We start from the raw sequence: 18,432 nt of genomic DNA on the forward strand, positions 1-18,432 counted from the left end.
AGTGAGTCAGACATTACCCTTTTGCGTGAGCCTGCAGTAGCCCACGATGGCATTCGTTTGTGATGCGTCTCACCTTGCATCTCTGCTCTCAGCCCGTGACGACTTCGTCAGCCTGTTTCGCCTGCTGTAGCCTGAGGCCCCAGTGAGCGCACCCACAGCAAGGAGGCAGCTTTAAAGCCAGTCACCGGCCTCACGGATCCCTGGGCCAAGACGGACCAGGCCCTGGCCCTTCACCGCTTGATACCAACAACACGGTTCCCTTGTTCAAGCAAGAGCCGTCCACATCTTCGGCTGCTTTTGTTCGAAAACGCAAAACTCCTGCTCCAAAACTGAAAGGCATCCAGCTGCCTGCTTTCATCTGGCATAAAATGGGAATAAGTAAAATTGGGGAAAAGTAAAAGCAAAATTCACTGGAAAATAGGAGCCTGTTCATTCCAAGCATCCTTTATTTCTGCATCAAAACTCCCACCTGGCTCGCGGTGCACACAGATACCTCCGGAGACGGGAAATTCGGAAATTGCTTCATAATGTAATAAATGCCAACGGATAATACTCCCATTCTCTCAACATGCCAACAACCACCAAAATCACACTCAACCTGATGTACTTTTCACTCACAACCACAGGTTGCATTGATGTGCTGGGGTTTGTAATTTAGGACTGGCAGGTATGCTGGGAGTTTGATGTGATCGGGATTCTAAGTCACATCAAGCCAACTGCATGGGGTCTGGAGAATCCAGAAAGAAAATCAAGCCCTGGTAGATAACACCAGCTGCTTCGTACCTATAATATCGGAAATGACGACAGGCTGACATCAGTGTTTTGCATTTATAAAGATACTAAGTCACCTTTCTCGGGGTGCCTGTGCCCTTTCCCCAGGATCAGCTGACAAAGCACCGAGGTGCTTTCACCTGAAAAAAATCAACAAGCTCCCTGCTCTGTGGTGCCACCAGAGGGTGCTGTCTAAAGGCTCAAAACAAAATAAATCTTGTACCAATGTTTTTCAACACTGACACACAACTGGAAGCCACTGACCACTCCACACTTGGGAAAGAAAGGAGTGGCGGAAGAGGGCTTATCATTGAGACATCCTGCTAACCATCATGAACAAAACAACACAAGGGTGGGAGGAGAGGGATGATTTCTGTACAAAGGCGCTGAGTCCAAGGAATTCACATTCCCTCTGGAACCTACAAGCAACAGGCAACTAGATTTGGCAGTGTTTGAGCCTGCTCCGTTTCGTGCCCGGTGTCGTTTCAGCATTTCCATCTCTGCGTTCAGTGACGAGAGTGAGGTATTCCTGATCTTCCTGAAAACACGAGGGGAGAACGGGGAGGGGCACCTGCCTGTCCAGGACAGTGGCAGTGAGGTGACAGGAACCCTGGGACAGGTAGACAGGCAGCTCAGTGTCTAAACAGGGGGATGGACTGTGTGCGAGATCCACTTAGCAGCTGTTGTGCCCAGCTCTCGAGGCAGGTTTGAGGAGTGCTGAAACGAGGCGTGGGGGGGGGGGGGTGGACCAGTGGGATGAGCGGTGCCCCAAAATAAAAAGACTCTCGCTGCATGGTGTGTTTGACCCATGTCAGCTTTTCAACAGCAGCAGTTTTCTGGCACGACACCAGGCACAGATGCCAACAGGTAAAAAGGGGTATATTTCACATTTTAACCCCCCCACTCTAACCTTCCTATTCAGACTTCCTCTTGGTGTGGTACAAAATCCTGAGAAATGTTCAGAAAGATGCTGCAGGCTCACGGGCGAGACTCCTGATGCGGATCAAACGGCCAGGGCGGCAGGGATCTGAGGTGTCCTGAGGTGGAGGGGGAAGAGGGGCGGGCCGCCCTTAGTCTCTGTGGTTGTTAGAGACATTGGCTGGCAGTTTGGCTTTCCTGCGGCTGCCTGTCAGTACGCGGTAGCACCCCCGCAAGATCCGGTACATCCAGATGGCGTTGAGGATGTCCAGGCTGACGCTGGACAGGATCCAGGCCACCTGCGCCCCTAGGCCCAGGCGCTCGAAGGCCGCCGTGCCCACGGTGGAGAGGACCCGGCTGTAGTACGAGGGGATGACGGCGATCCTCACCAGGAAGAACACAATGGACATGGCCACCCCATTCAGCACCACACGCTGGTCGGAGCGCGGGTACGAGAGGGCCTCGAAAAACCACCTAGGGGGGGGAGACAGAGAGCAGAAACATCAACTTTAAGACCCGAGGCGTCCCTTCTGGTCTGGCATTTTCCCCTCAGTTTTCGCCGGGAACTGTGACAGATAAGATAGGAAACCACCCAGCAGCGGTACCGAGACTGGCGGTGTTCTGTGATTGCACAAACACAATACGACATGACACTGGCACAAACACAATCACAGACAACGCAAGGCAGAACACAGCTCGTCACGGACAACAAAACAGACACAAACAATACCCCACAACAAGAGGAAAAGCTCTACTTACCTCTGGTTGACAAAGGGGGTGGACAGCTCAGAGAGGAGACGGAAATTGGCAAAATATGGCAGAAGTCCTCGGCTCTGGAACAGGAGAGCTGGCATCAGAGCAGAGGGGTGGGCACATTCGCTGTCCCAGCCTCGCCAGCCCAAACCCAGTACATAATCGTTGTGTTTATAACAAAGAATACTTAGTGCTTCTCCCACACTAGAGATTCCAGAACAGTGCTGCATATCCTCCAGTATTAAAATGCGAGGTATACGATTAATCAATCGAGGTGATCTGATCAGTAGGTGCTTTTCTCTTTCCTTACCAGCACATATCCATAGGCATAGAGCGCCGCCAAGTGGTGGCACACGAAAAAGCTGTCTCCTATGGTGTTCCAGTTGCACGCCAACAGCACCAGATCTGCAACAGGGAAAAAGCAATGTTAGTGATGGCCAAAACTTCCACAGCCCAACAGGGTCACACTAAAATACATTATGCAGCACAAGAGTGCAGAGAAATGCTCCTGAGAAACTGATTGGCAGTTTCTCAAGAGCCACAGGGCGTTTCTGATTTCTATCTGTGCCTGCAGCTTCTTAACTGAATGAACACTTAGATCAATTGACTGTCTTGCAGTCTTTTAACAACTGAGGGGTGTAAAGGTTACTGGAAAACCTGCAGACCTGTGAATTTCCAGGACTGGACTTTGCCACTCTGGAGCTAGTTTTCACTAAGGCATCTGTCTCCCTCTGGTGGACAATGCACAAAACTGCATGGCAACAAATCTATTTTGGGGAGAGCTTGTATTTTCTGCCTTGATCCACTTCACACCGGATCGCACGTCTGCAGGGTACAGTATACAGATATATGCATTTGCAAGCTTTGGTACAACACAGCCAGGCACCTGGGATCAGAAGCCAGGCAGTACTCTAACTCATGGGGTGTAACTATTCTTTGCTCAGCCTTATGCAACCGTCAGTGGATGTGAATGCACTAAAAATCTCTTCTCCAGATGAGAGTTGGCTGACTGGTTTAACTTTCTCTTTCCTCTTTATTGGCAATAATCGGCCTGAAAAGGGCTAAAAGCAAGTTGTTTCTCAACACCCTTTAACCACAGAATGCTCAAACTGGTTTTTCGGCTGTGGGATTGGAGGTGAGATAAGGCACAACTTGCAATCGGATCTGGCTTTTTGAAGCAGTGTTATTTCAAACAAAGGATGAAGGCAATGCTCAATGGGCTTGCGTCAGGGCAAAGGGTCATGGGAAGGGATACATAGCAGGGTGAGGAGAAAGCCAGGGAGTGGAAACACGGCTTTAATCCTGTTAGGACCACGGGGGAAGGCAGGGGTGTCTTATGCATGTGGTTTGTGAGGACACAGTCCCAGATCCGTAACGGGAAACGCTTCCTTCCCATTCCTGGGGGGTTGAGTTGATGGACCGGGGAACAGAGCACAGCTCACCGTACAAGAGGTAGCCACAGGTTATCCCCACGTTGAGCTTCACAAGTCTGGGATCCCCCCTGGAGGAGACAAGGCAACACAAACAGTCGAGGGTGAGGAAGTGCGCAGTCATACGGTACACTCTACGGTACAAGGGGCAGCCCCTACACATTGCACAAGTTTGCAGTCTGTAATCAGAAGGCTGGCTATCTGATCGGTCCAAGGCTGCAGCTTCCCCGTGATAAAGCACATCTCCCAGCTCCACTGCTTCCTGCTCTTTCTACTCCAACGCTGAAAGTTAGATAAACCAGCCCCTCAGCTCCCCACCTCCGTTCTCACCCTCAGTACTTTGATAGCGATCGTCCACTGACTCATCTCCTTCCCCTATAATACAACACTTCGCATTCGCTGTATTTCTTTGCACTTTCTCTGCATGTCTCTGCACGGTATACACAGCTACAGTATTTCTATTGACTACAGCTATGACACCCTGCAGCTTGGCCTGGGCTGAAATTAGCTTTAAGCCTTTCGGGGCTTTGGGTGGAAGACCGTGTGTGTAGTGGGGCTGGGGTCCCAGGAAGAGGCACAAGAGTGGTGGGAGATTGTAACAGGCTACCCCCCCACCTTGCTGTTATTGTTGATGTCCCGAGATCCCTGAATAACTGGATGTGCAAGATCCTCGGTTCAATGATCTGATCAGCAACCAAACGAACAAGATGAGTTGAACAATCTCCTGTTGTTTGCAACCTCTTATTTTTTTCAAGTTTCCCCAATGGGGGAAAAGCACCTGCAGAATCTTCTAAGGTAGCTGATGCTTTAGCCATAGTACTTGACGTTTCTCGATCCTCTATGACAGGTGTGTCCAGTCCTCGTCCTGGAGGGCCGGTTTCCTAGGCCTTTTAAAGAGCCAGCGCTGGGAAACTTCCTGGAGGAAGTTAAGCAGGTCCCAATAACCCAAGCATCAAAAGCTGAGCTGGAATTAAAAAAAAAACAGCCTTCGGACACTGGAGCCCCCCAGGATCACGACAGGAAACCCGTCAAACACTGCCAACGACCACAGATGCTGAACTCCACACCCTCGAAGAACAAGAATCCAGATTTTCTAGATCCCTTTCAAGCATCAACAACCAAAGCCCCTAGGATAAGTGCTTCTGTAAATCTGTCTAAGTCATCTAAGCAGCAGCTCAGTCGGCTCATTAAGAGCAGAGCATGCGGCCCTACAGGACTGGCCATTCAACCTGCCGAGTGTGAAACATGAGTTTTGCAATCACGCGATCATCAAAAGCAGAAGGGGTTGGGGGTTTGGGCCAATTAGCACTGGATTTAAGGGGGGGAAAAAGCCGCTTATGTGATTGTGGATTCCATCCCCTATTTGTAACCATGTTGTTCCCTTATTTTTTTCCGCGCAAGTCCCCACAAGATGCAGAGTGCCCGTTTCTTAATGGCACCATCGCGCTGAAGCAGTTTATCCGCCAGGTTTAAGACTAAGCCCTTGGATGTGACGCCCGGGGACCCTGGCACGACCCTCGCTGGCAGAAGAGGAGTACCCGGGCGGGCTATAAGCGGCGACAGAACAGGACGAAAGGGAAAAAAAAACAGGAAAACAGGCAGAAGCCTTTGAGGACAGAACAGATAAGTGGAGTGGCCATGGAGGCAATGGGGCAGAGAGAGAGATGGAGAAGGAAAGAGGAGAGAAAGTGATTATCAACTCCCTCCCCCCCAAGGGAAGAAGGAACAATAGCAGATCTGCACTAATCCGAGCTTGAAGGGGCAGGGTTGGGGGGGGTCACATGGGGATGGGCGTCTGAGCTCTTAAAGGGCTGTTTGTTTCCCCATGAAAGAGGCCTTGTTCTTCAGGGAGGGTGGGGGGATGACAGAGAGAGAGAGAAAGGAGCCCCAGAATTGCAATGTGTTCCTAAGAGGCCTGGAGCCACACAGTGAAGGAAACAATCTGTCTTTCTGCGAGAGCTCCATACTGACACAAAGCTGCATGTGCTAACTGGCTCTGCTACAGAGATTCTGTGCACACCATGAATTGCAGGTGCCATGTGCACAAAGCGGAAAATCCACCTGCTGTGCAAGAATCTGACAGGCATCATATCCAAGTTTAGGGTTCATGTTAGCAACTAGTTTCAGGTTTGGCCACTGACTGAAAACATGGTTTGTTGGTGCATCATATGGTGCAGTTCTTATCTGTGCTGTCTCCTAAATGGAGCTGGCCATAAGAGAGAGAGAGACAAACTCCGGCCACTTGTGCTCACAGACAGCTAACGTGGTGGTTAGACCTGTGAATTTTCTCGAAGGAATCAGGGGTCACACTATAGAAGGGAGTCCAGAGAAGCCGATCAAACCTTACAAAAGAAACAGCTCAGAGCAGCCAATCGAACCTAGTGGCCAGTCCAGAGCAGCCAATCAAACCAAGGGGGGAGGAGACCAGACCTTGTTTAAACTTGATCCTTGTAAAATACACAAGAGACCAACTCCTGCCCAGCAGGCAGTTAGCATTCTGATCGAACTGTGTCACAGATGCCCTTTTACAGGACATGGACAAGTGGGTACGGCAAGGTGAAGAAAACACCAACAAGCACACACACACACAGAGCAACACACTGACAAAAGAAAAGTTAGAGAGCGCAGGGCAGTAAAAACCCTACAGGCCCGAGCACCTTCTTTATGGCAAGTAGGTCGAACCAGAGAGTCAGAAATCGTAGTGGAAAGCAATGCAAGAGTTAACAGGAAGTAGTGGAAAGCTGGGAGGTCACAGGTAGTGGTGCAGGCGGCTTCACTGCCGCCCACTTCACTCTCACGCTGCAAGCAGACTCCATACACAATCAATCAATCGATTTGCTGTAGCAGCCTGCACAACAGTTTGCCTCAGAGCTCTTTTACAGGAGTATACAGCAACATTATTGCTGTAGATTAAATAGTGAAGTAATGCAATTGCAATGTTGTACAGTAATAACTCACCATGTGGACACAGGGGAGAGGAAAAGTACCCCCCCAGCTGGAGGATAGAAACCTATAGTCCGATAGTTGCCCCCCCTCCAGGCAATGAGTCCATGGTGCATTAATTATAATAACCCCTGGACAATCTCTGCGACCCACTTCACGGGCTGGGACCCTGCTGTCCCGAGGTGTTCATGCAGCCCATCAGCGCAACAGTGTTTTTATACTCCCGGTCCAATTGAAGACCCTGATCCGAGTTTCCCAACCCCAGTCCCTCTGCTGACCCTGGTCCAGGCTTCCCAATCCCAGTCCCTCTGCTGACCCTGGTCCAGGCTTCCCAATCCCAGTACATCTTTTGACCCTGATCCAGGCTTCCCAATCCCACTCCCTCTGCCGACCCTGATCCATCTTTTCCAATCCCAGTCTCTCTGCAGACCCTGGTCCAGGTTTCCCAATCCCATTCCTTCTGAAGACCCTGATCCAGGCTTCCCAATCCCAGTCCCTCTTCTGACCCTGGTCCAGTCTTCCCAAGCCCAGTCTCTCTACAGACCCTGGTCCAGGTTTCCCAATCCCATTCCTTCTGAAGACCCTGATCCAGGCTTCCCAATCCCAGTCCCTCTTCTCACCCTGGTCCAGTCTTCCCAAGCCCAGTCTCTCTGCGGACCCTGGTCCAGGTTTCCCAATCCCATTCCTTCTGAAGACCCTGATCCAGGCTTTCCAATCACAGTCCCTCTTCTGACCCTGGTCCAGTCTTCCCAAGCCCAGTCTCTCTGTGGACCCTGATCCAGGTTTCCCAATCCCAGTCCCTCTGAAGACCCTGATTTGATCCAGGATCAGGGTCTTCCCAACCCTTCCCATCCCTTTGAAGACCCTGATCCAGGATTCTCAAACCAGGTCCCTCTGAAGACCCTGATCTGGAAATTGTTACCCCAGATCCCCACAGCCCATTCCAGATCCCACATACTGTATGTGACCCCACAAATGATGCCAGATCCATGCTTCTTAATCTGCTTCCCAATAACCCCAGACCTGGGAACTGTATTATGTGCTAAACAGCTATTTTATTGTTTCAAGTAGAAAGCATGCAGGGAAGGGTCTTAAATGAAAGAAATGAAAAAAATAATATTGATGAAAAGAATGCTGTAATAAAGAAGACATTTTCAGATGGGAAGGTATCTTCTGATTCCTGTACCCAGAATCCAGTGATTCTGTATTTCACACTCACAAAGATAATGCTACAAGCAGTTGTGCCCTGCTCCTTTCATCACATGAGGTGCCAAAATCTAAAATCCCAGCTGGATCAAGGCATAAAATTCCCTGATCCCAGATACCCTCACAGATAGCTATTTTCACATTTCTAAATGAGGACTTAGTTCTCACATTCTGCAACAACAACAAGTGGTCGCTGACAGGGAACCATGTTCCAGCTCTGGCTGTGCTGGCCCTCACCTTGTGAGAATCTGCTCCCAAGGCAAATACCAACAAGAAGTGATTCATTACAGTGCAGTGAAACTTTCTGATTTGCCTTAAAAAATCTAGAGATTTTTCCTGGAGGTGAAAAAATACACATGAACTGTAGAAAATAGTTTGCGTTTTGATTATTCCAATTTTCCAAGCGGTACGTATGCCCTGCTCCCCTCCCTCAATTCAGCCCTAATGATGCATCTGACGTCAAGCTAAAAGCCTCCCCAAAAAAAACAGGAGGAAGTGCTAACGACCCCTGGCTTGACCGATTTCCCCATCCGGCTGAATCCAAACACCAGACGCTGTTTAAAGGAAAGTTTACAAGATCGTTCAGAGACCTCTGGCTGCCTGTGCAGAGAAGAGACTAAAGAGGACGTGCCGTTTTCCCATCTCCTGAACAGACACCTCGTTCAGCAGCTCCGCCGACCGGCCGACTCCTTCAGGCGTGGAAATGCTGTTTCCGATAAAAAGTATTATTCCATCAGGTGAGATGGTCCTGTCTATGCATTTTCCACCCAAACCGTTCCTTACACACACACCCGGTTTCCCACAGCTTGAAAACATCTCAATGTTTTCTTACAAGGAGGGTGAGAGGTAAGATCTCAACTCACTGTCTCCTTGCCAATTGATGGGAAGGCTTAAACACAGGGGGAAGCAGGAGAGGGGGTCTCTCTTACCAGACAGGGTCTTCATTGACAGCATCATCAAACCACAGGATGTACAGGCAGAAGAAGCCCACAATCAGCGCGTGGACTGTGGACACCAGCCTAAAAACACACACATACACATGAACAGCTCAATGCATTGAAATTGGCTATAATTTAAAATAGGAACAAGAAGAGATTTATTTCATGCTTAAAAGAGAAAAAAAGAAACACAATGTTTCCAGCTGTGGAGAAATTTGTGCTACTTTTCTTCTCTTTTCAGCATGGAATTAACCTTTGCTTGTTCCTTTGCAGCCTACACATACTGACACAGCTCCCTCCTTGAAATATTTTAAAAGATCCCACTCTCTAGAAATCTGTATATCTTTCTTCGAGACTAAAGAGATTTATCTGCTTTAACCCGTGTGTAGCATAGCATTTGAATAACATCTCCCAGGGTAATTCCAGTATGACTGAGGTCACATTCTCCAAAACCCTAAGCCAAAAGGCGATTGCTCCTGGCAAGGGATGCAGAAACTTGTAGTCTGCCCAGGGTGAACAGGGCAGGTGGGACAGGGGTCCCAAGACCCTGGAGGGGAAGCCAGCCCATTGTCAGGCACATGTCTATGCATGATTTAGAGACACCGGTTCACCTGGCCTGCCTGTCTTTGGGAGGAAACCAGAACACCTGGGGAAAATTCACAGAGACCCTGAGAGAACATGCAAACTCCACACAGAAGGAACCCCTGTTGGGAATTGAACCCAGGAAACCAAAAACTGTGAGGCTGCTGCTGTATCCCACATGCCCCCCCCCCCCCAACCCATGCTGCTCCTTTCAAGATGCCAAAAACATTTAATCTGTGTGGCTGACAGAGCGATCTCTGAACTCCCTGCATCACGTCTTCCCGCCCATGATATCTGGCCCTACGAGACCTCTGGACTCTCTATCTGTTTTAAGAGAAGAGCCCAGCCCGAGAGCTCTGGCTCTTATCAGAACACAACCGGATAGAAGCCTAAGCAAACACCATTAGTAATGTTTGCCTGAGAAGCCCTTGTGTATGAGAGAGAAGAACTACGAGGATCCTGTCAGGATCCGCCACATCAGGGTAAAGGTGGAAAGGGATTTGTTTTAGCCATGAGAAAACAGAAATGAGAAGGGGCTTGTGGATTTTCTGGTGGCCTCATTAAAGGTGCCCTTTCAGAGCCACGGAACCAGCACTGGTTGTAGCCCTGGGCCAGTATCAGTGGTTTGTTAAGAGCCACTGGGCAGGGGGTAGAGCTGGTAAGAGCTGGCCTTACAATGTCAGCGCCCCAAGGCCGGCCAGGCGCCTGTGTGCCCGCAGCTTTATTGGGGAAGGCGCCACCGCCAGTCCTGCAGCAGGACGGCCCGAGAAGAGCACGCCGCACAGGCTGGGCCGGGCCGAGCCGAGCCAAGATGGAACCAGGACAACCAGAAGAAAAACTAACCGCTTCTTTTGGATTTTTCATTTTATACCCACTTCAAGCGCCTTCCTGGGTGTTGATGCTGGTGAGGGACATGCCAGTTGCCAGTCAATTTAACCTTCCTGTTAGGCGCCAGGGGGTCTAGCGGTGTTTTAGAAAAGGCAGACACGCTTCTCCGTCCTGCTCGCCAGCTGAACCACATCCGCCTCCCCAAACACACTGCCGTCTCCTAGTGCACCTTACAGGAGGGCGAACACTGGCTGGCACCTGGCCCTTTCCTCACTGGCATCAAAGCCTAGGAAGTCGCAGCGGTAGCTGATAAGAACCGAGAGAGCCCTGACCAGCTAACCCCAACTCTACCCCTGGCAGTGCCAGGTCAATGATGTGCCCGGAAAACCCAGAATCTAGTCGCCAGCGGGCTCAGACGCGACATCTGAGACACAGAGATCCGCCTGTGCTCGAAGTGATCTCGGGCTGACTGGAAACACAACAGACTAAGAGACGATGCTAGATGCTTGGCTTCAAAACGACGAAATGCTGCTGGAGAGCTGAGCTGAGCATCTTCGGAGCAAAAAATTACCTTTTGTGTCCTCTATGGCGAAGGAGAGGAAGCATACAGAATTCCTGTGGTTTACACACACAGGAGAGATTTGCCTGTGGTTACACAACACCTTCTCTCTCCTACATCAATAAACTTCAGGAGGAAACTCTTTTGATCAGTGGCTGGTCTTGCTGACAATGTCAGTAACGGACAGCAACAGAGGTTTGTGCGGGATAACACAGGATTTCCAGGCAGTAATGAATGAACATGACAGTAAAGCACTTAAATAGAACAAACTCCTCCATAAAATGATTGATTAGAAAAAGTGGTACATTAAAAACTGTTCAAGCTTGAAGCACTGTAGGAGGTGTACAATGTTTTTGTCAGCACTCATACCACAGGCCGGTGTAACATTGTCCTTGCCGCAAGGCGATCATGCTGGGACACTAACTGCACCTGGCCATCAGTATGCAAATTCCATTTGTGCGTGACTCGAGCTCGAACACTATAACAAAATCATGGAAAAAATGTGTCTTGTAGCACAGGGAATTCCAGCCCTTTCCAGTTAGACTGGCGTTCCCAAGCCAGGACAAGCTGGAAAACCAGTCGCGTTTGCACAGGTGCAGATAGACACAATGGGAAGGATCCCGAAATATAGGGCACAAAAGAGCAGACAACTGCAAAGTGGGCTTTGAGCTTTTTGTGTCGGTGGACCAGTAGGAGGCGCTCTCTCTCCTCTCGATCAGAATTTCTAAATTAAGGCTGTAGTGTGGCGAGTGAAGGAGCTGGAGGTGGAGCCAGACTTCCAGACGAGATCTTAAACTGAGGACCTGCCTGCGTGGTCATTAAAGATCCCATGGCACTATTTCCAAGAGAAATAATTATAATAATAATTGCTTACACTAATATAGCGTTTTTTTCTGGACACTCCACTCAAAGCGCTTTACAGGTAATGGGGACTCCCCTCCACCAGCACCAATGTGCAGCATCCACCTGGATAATGTTCTTGTTCCTAAGAGTGGGGGGTTTAAACCTTTGTGTCCTGACTAAATCCCACTCTCGTCTTGAAGGAGGAATTTCACATTTCTCTGCCTGATAAACTGTGCAGTGACAGAACCAGAGTCATGTTTTATTATTACATAGGGGTCATAAATATGTTTTGGTACCTACAAATACAGTACAGAGCCTCAGAGTCTGGCTTCACTGGAGTAATTAAGATAGAGCACCTTGCTCCTGGTATATCAACAGCATGCCTCCCCCAGGATCCTTCAGCCAGGAGTTCTGACGCCTGACCCCTGACCCCTGACCCCTGCCACCTGGTTACGTACAAAGCAGAGGCTTGATAACCACATGGGGCTCCACCTCCCTCCTTCTGTACCTGGAGTTCCACTCGGTGTGTCTGTGAGCTGGCACATGTCGATACCCCGGGCACAGCGCCCCCGACAGGCGGGGGCTGGCCACCTTGAACAGGAGCTGGAAGGCTGTGAAGCTGCTGGCCACCACGGTCAACTCTGCCATCTCCATCGCTCCCTGGGGGGACAGAGAGGGGGAAGAGGAGTGAGCGAGACAGAAGAGGCGACAGAAAGAGAGTGAGAGGATGACGGGCAGGGGGAGAGAAAGAGAATGTGACACAAACAAACAGAAATACGGGTACATAATATAAACCAGATATTGCACTGTGCAGAACAATTTCTGAATGCACATGAGAATACTTTTTTAAATGTGATCCTTTTCATGTAACTGCTATCATGTAACATTAGAACAGGCAATCCTCAATAACATGGCTGGGGAGCTTGTTCCAGGCTCCCACCACTCTTTGAGTAAACAGGTTGCTCTTGTTCTTGGGTTCTTGGTCCTTTGATACACATTTCGTTGTCAATGCCCTTGAGGACTGTGAAACTTATCAGGTCCCCCACATTATCTTTGCTGCCCAAGACTAAAAAAGTTCCTTTGAACTGCCATTCCCTTAAGCTTCAGAATGTATCTGCTTGCTCTTCTCTGGATTGATGGCAGAGCAGCAATATCTTTTCTACAACTCGTAGACCAAAACCACTCACAATATTGTAAATGAGGCCTTACTAGTGCCTTGCACAATATTGACATAGCAACCCGTGATGCGGATTCTGGATTCTGGATTCAAACACAGTGATCAAGATTAGAGAGAGGAAGGAATGTGGAGGTTCCATATAAAGTGGCAGCATTTTTAATCTGACCAAACCAGTTTCTGGCATGGTGAATGGCTAAAATCCAAATGATATGTTAGCAACGGGGCTGTTGGTCTAACGGCTTGTACAAACTATCGCCTTTTGCCATTTTGCACTCAAAATGAAACATAAGTAAAAGACTGATTCTGAGCTGGATCACATCAACCGGCGCAGACTGTATTTGACAAATTCTGCCTGCCCCCCCCCCTCCTCACGGATCCAATCCGATTTTTAGTCTTTAGCCTGGCTCTCTCAGGTTAAGTTAGTTGAGGGGCATTTGTGTCATGTGAAAATGCAAAAAAAACCCACCCAAATCATTCTTAAAGAGTTCAGCCAAGGGACTGGAAGGGGTTTGGGATAAAGGGAAGAGAGCCCTGCTCCAGTCCCAGGCACCCGCAGCCCCTGGGACAGTGATCCCTGGATCACTGAACTCCCGGGACGGTCAATGACCCAGCGCGACCTGCAGGCTACTCCAGCTAGGGTTTCTGCTCAGCAGATACCACAGCTGCCCGTCTGAGACCTGAGACACCGGGAACTTCCACAGACCCAGGAAGGGGCAGACGGCAAACCGGATTAGCTTTCATGCCATCTTTTAATCGCAAAGATCCATTTCCTGCCTAGCGTCGCTAACCCCGCCACAGATCAGGTCCAGAACAAACCTCCCACACCCAGGAGGTTCAGTTACGTGACTCATGACTGTCATTCAGCCATTTCTCGCAGGATCCCACTCAATGAAATAACTGAACCCTACACAGACATAATAATAGGCTACATCTGAGCTCTAATTGTTTTGGAACATGTAGGGGGTGGCCTTTTTTAACCATTCTGGTTTTGTAAGTATCTTCTAATCTCTAACCTTTGAGTGCAAAAGGCAGGGCTCATGAAGGCTCTAACCAAGCAAAGGTGCAGGTTCGATGAAGGATTCTTCCAATACTGGCTCATTTAAGCACTGCACAGTCCTCAAGACCAGCCTGGAATTGCCTGAGTTCAGAGGATATTGCTCTGCTTTAAAGAGACAGACATAGGACCAGGACGGGACAGCCCTCCCTTGTCTGCCTGCCGAACATTCCTTCAATGCCAGGGGGAGAGACATACCCCTTTACAAGACAAGTCATTCAGGAGAAGTTTCCCACTCTTAACCTGGGCTGTCTATACTCTGACCTCTGACCTGCTGATGGGTTCTGCGATTCCTATAGTTTGCTAGGACCATCTGGGACACGTCCCTTGCTCAAGCAGGGTCTCACAGGGGATTTGAACCCACACCCTGCCAGTGACGGGCTCGGAACCCTGACCTCTGACCCACGCTGCTACCCACAACATCCCATCTGAAAATAAAAGCCCCCCACTCTTCCTCACAGCGGGGGCAACTCCTCCATCCACATAGCCTACCTGCCAGCGTGTCTCCCTGACGTCAGGACACTGCGGGCAGCTCGGGCTTTCCCAGCGAGCGCGCCGAAGGCACCAGACTATTTAAAACTGCTACACGAGCCTCGCTTGAAGACACTCCATACACTGATATTTCCCTTTTTTAAGTTACCTAGAAAAAAGCATGGTGGAAAATCACTCGCAGGTTGCAGAGGTGCAAGCTGATATTCTGAGAAGCAGATCTTCGCTGCTTGTTCAGAGTACCTGCCCTCCGATCCCGCGGTGCACTGAACGCACGGTTTCTTTAACGCGTGGCATTACACATCTCACTAGGCATAACACCACCCAAGAACTCAGCGGACTGAAAAGATGATGTCGTGTTTTAGTCCACATTTGGTTTAACCCGCTTGGCTGAGGGCTGACCTCCTGGCCAGAGGACGAGGTGGCTGGGACCCCCAGGCAGAGTGAGGAGTGACCCCGGGGGTCGCTGTACGCGAGGAAGAGAAGCGGATCACGTATAGAATGTGTAATGTTCACAAATTCTAACCTGTCTATAACTGTCTCATGTGTTTATTTAACCGTCGTCTGTAACGTCTTCACTACATCGCACCTGATTTCTAAGGCAAAGACACCACCCCCTTGTGTTAAATCATCTGCTAACGGCTTTTCTGCGCCTTGCAGTCTAGTGAGTTAGGTGACAGCACCTGGGTGCGAACGGGCATTAATTTCGCCGTTCTGACAAAAAATATACATGAAAAATGGAAACGATCGTGTTAAGAAGTATTCACTGAGACTAAACTGACGGATTTGAGAATCAGGGCCGTTGAAGTAATCCATATTTTTTTTACAGTAAGGCTGGTTTAGGGTGGTCTGGGTCGCTCCTATAGTACAGGGACATTCAGGTAACCAGTGTAACGGATTTCGTCCTTTCGGAGAAGACACGAAGCAGTGAGTCGCAATGCGTTTTAAAAACACGTCGCCACGGTCGTTAACTGTAATTTTTTCATCCAAATACAACGCATTTTCTTATAAAAAAACTTTTTTTCCCGCAGCTCGCTCTGAATAACAAGTGCAAACCTTCTGTCAGGACCATCCTCTATAAACAAAGCGCATTCTTTTCCCTTTGCAGATTCCCACAAAGCAGCTTGCCCGCTTCTAATTAATATTCCTCCCCGCAGCCCCTGGGTATCGTACAGTGAATACTTAAAAGTTAGCTTTGCCCGGAATTACGAGGCATGACAGCGCAGTACAAAGCCACAGTTACAGATCTGGAATGAGTCCTTCTGGGATTCTTCTTAAAGGAAAAGATTTCGCCGATCTTTGTTTTTTTCGTGTCAAAAGTCGCACGCAAGGATTTTAATAAGCCCACCGGGGCTTGTTTAATCGACACGACATGGCATCGCCTCCGCGGTTTCGGGCAGAGATTCCTGAGGAGGGCGGAAGGACGGGGAGGAAGCATCGGGCCGGGACGGCACAGCCGAGCGAAAGGGGAATGGGGGTTACAGAAGGGGTGAAGTGCGAGGTTACTCCTGCCCCCCCCCGGCTCCGCTGGCGCGCGCTTCCCGCAACTCCAGTGCGTGCCCGGGCTGCTCGCGCCCCTACTGCACGCCGTCCCGGGACGCAGGAGCCAGTGAGTGAGGAAAGGTACGCGTGCACACACTTTGCAAGGGACAAGTTGCACAAGAAGACAACATCAAAACACCGCCACGTCAGATTTGCAAATCGGCGCTCAAACGGACAAGCCAAGGAAAGCTCTGAAATAAGCACTTGAAAAAAAATAGCTTCGTTTTAAAAACCACAGATACCTGATAGACGTCGCATAAGTCTGAGTGCACGGACGGCTGACTCCCGCGCTCCCTTTCTCCGTTTCTGTGAACTAGCTTTGCTTTATGCTCCCGAGGTCCGAGGACATATATCGGCTCCGGGCGACGGATATTGGATCCCGCATCCGGATCTAAAAGGCAGGAGGCTTTGCAGTTTTGCCTCTCCGTTTTCCCCCCGTCGCGGTCTTGAGATGAAAACTGGATTCCAAAAGTTTTCCTCACTCAGCTTCAACTTTTTCTTGTTCTACGCGTCTCGTTTTGGAATTGACAGCTCACAATACATGACGTCAGGACGAGGCCCCTCCCCCTCGGCGGATACGCCTCTATTCCACGCCCCTTCACGTACACGCGCCCCAGAGCTGAAAGCCAGTGCGCGGCCGTCGCCATAGCAACCGAGTTGAAAAATTAAACCTATCACATAATTAACTTTGCATCCGCTTCCATTATTATTATGAAACTTTATTAAGGAGTATACTTTAAAAATTAACTATACATTGCCTAACCTAAAAACGCACTGTTTTTGCACAGTTACCAGACTTCTTGAGGGCAGGAGAAGTTTTTTATTCACTGAAACCTGAAGCAGCAATGGGTTTCCTTACTAGCTGGGTGTGTTGAGGTAATGTTTATGAGCCCTTGATGGCGTGCCCGCTGGGGCACGACGAAATTCTATTTCTGGAGCATGAAGACATCAAAACATAGGGTCATAGCGCTGAGAGAAGAACATGATTTTTAAAATATATTATTTTTAATATATAAATTACTTTCTTTTTAACATTTAAAAGAAATCAACAATTATCCTGGATAAGGACGATATAGTTGTACAGATCGACAATTTATTTGTTTAAAGCCTAACCCTAAACAAACCTATTATACAAAGAGCAACTTAAACAGGTGTACATTGACATCATGTCACATACTTTATATCATCATATTGTAGCGTTTTCGGGGTCACGTGGGTATGCGCCCTCGCCGCTGCCGCCTCAGGTCGGCCCCCCACCGCTGGGGACTCGAACCCGGGCCTCCGGCGTTACTCAACAGGGACCCAGACTGTTGACCTAAAGGGAGATCGCCCGCCACAGGGAAGGGCGGTGACGTCACCGCGCTGGTAAGCCGGCTCGTACAACCTCTAATGTCGGCCGTATGCGTTACAATATATTCTGTAAATATATGTTGCAGAATTGCACTTTATCCAGTCGGGTTCAAGCAAAATGTGTACAGTTCTGGGAGTAACGAAGATATAAATTAATGTCCTCTAAATCAAGGGGTTTCTCAATCCTGGCCATGCGGACACACATTCATTTGAAGTCTGTCGTTTTCAGTTCCTAAACACGCAGGATGTGACCTTTGAACAGAACAATCAGCTTGCCGAGGTCCTAACTGAGGATCCTGTGGGTGCAGTTAAGGAGTTAGTGACGTTTAGAGCTCAGCTGCAATGACAGCCAACTCGGGTGGGTTTTCCCAAGACCAGGATCAAGGGAGTAAGCTCTAAGGTAGGAAATCTAATGGGATCTGAGATGCTACTCTTTTGGCTTCTATTTGAGACAGATCACACGTGGCCCAGGTGGTGGGGAAAACGTTTCGTCTCTTTTAGGCGAGACCAGTACTGAGGATTTTGCTCTCTGCAACTAACAGGACAATGATCTGATCGGCCCCCTCCTTTACCTAATGGCTCTGCTGCGTGTCCAAACCAGGAACTTCGGAAGATCTTGAAATTCTAGTTTCTCACATGGGATGGTACAGCCGTAGCGCTTCCCGGGGGAGCCGTCTCACTGCGCCCCCAAATCTCATTCTTTGTCTTTCCTCACGTAGGCCCAGAGCGCCACCTGTCGGAAGACTCATAAAAATCGTTTTTCACCAGATAGAGTCCGCCGGGGGACCTCCCCACGCCATACCGCTCTTCTACAGCGTTGTCGCCAATGTGCGCTGCTTAGCATGAACCTGACTTGGCTCAAGAAAATGGGAGACGCGTAGAAAAAAAAAGTCCAAATGCGACACGTAGGCGATGAATCAGCACCCAGTCAACACCGTATAGCCTGACAGAAGGATATAATTATAACAAGCGTATTAAAGAGCCGACATAATCACCACAGTAGTAACTAGAAACATTTTATCTGTATTTATTTTACATTTTAGCTTTGA

General features: G+C 49.2%; 1 protein-coding gene across 4 annotated transcripts; it reads right to left on the reverse strand.

The window, feature by feature from the left end:
* Nucleotides 1-428: 428 nt before the first annotated feature.
* On the reverse strand, nucleotides 429-18,193 carry tlcd4b (TLC domain containing 4b). Of its 4 annotated transcripts, none has more exons than XM_015349196.2 (7): nucleotides 17,956-18,193; nucleotides 12,280-12,431; nucleotides 8,951-9,040; nucleotides 3,885-3,943; nucleotides 2,753-2,847; nucleotides 2,449-2,522; nucleotides 429-2,163 (listed from the first exon to the last, which is right to left on the reverse strand). In XM_015349196.2, the coding sequence occupies exons 2-7, from the start codon at nucleotides 12,423-12,425 to the stop codon at nucleotides 1,842-1,844; spliced, it is 786 nt and encodes a 261-aa protein (XP_015204682.2). In that variant the 5' UTR covers nucleotides 12,426-12,431; nucleotides 17,956-18,193; the 3' UTR covers nucleotides 429-1,841. The 4 variants fall into 4 exon arrangements, with proteins under 4 accessions (XP_015204682.2, XP_006631690.2, XP_069051952.1 ...); XM_006631627.3 differs by lacking the exon at nucleotides 17,956-18,193 and adding an exon at nucleotides 16,276-16,571; XM_069195851.1 differs by lacking the exon at nucleotides 17,956-18,193 and adding an exon at nucleotides 14,495-14,580.
* Between the last annotated feature and the right edge of the window lie 239 nt (nucleotides 18,194-18,432).

This window comes from Lepisosteus oculatus, chromosome 11, assembly GCF_040954835.1.
Source record: "Lepisosteus oculatus isolate fLepOcu1 chromosome 11, fLepOcu1.hap2, whole genome shotgun sequence".
NCBI classification, from domain to species: Eukaryota; Metazoa; Chordata; class Actinopteri; order Semionotiformes; family Lepisosteidae; genus Lepisosteus; species Lepisosteus oculatus.

Coding starts and splice junctions, on each gene's coding strand:
- tlcd4b (XM_015349196.2), bottom strand. CDS start 12,425: ATGGAGATGGCAGAGTTGACCGTGGTGGCCAGCAGCTTCACAGCCTTC. Junction 3,944..8,950: donor GTCAATGAAGACCCTGTCTG/GTAAGAGAGACC, acceptor TGTCTCCTCCAG/GGGGGATCCCAGACTTGTGA. Junction 2,523..2,752: donor ATGCCTATGGATATGTGCTG/GTAAGGAAAGAG, acceptor CTCCTGTTCCAG/AGCCGAGGACTTCTGCCATA.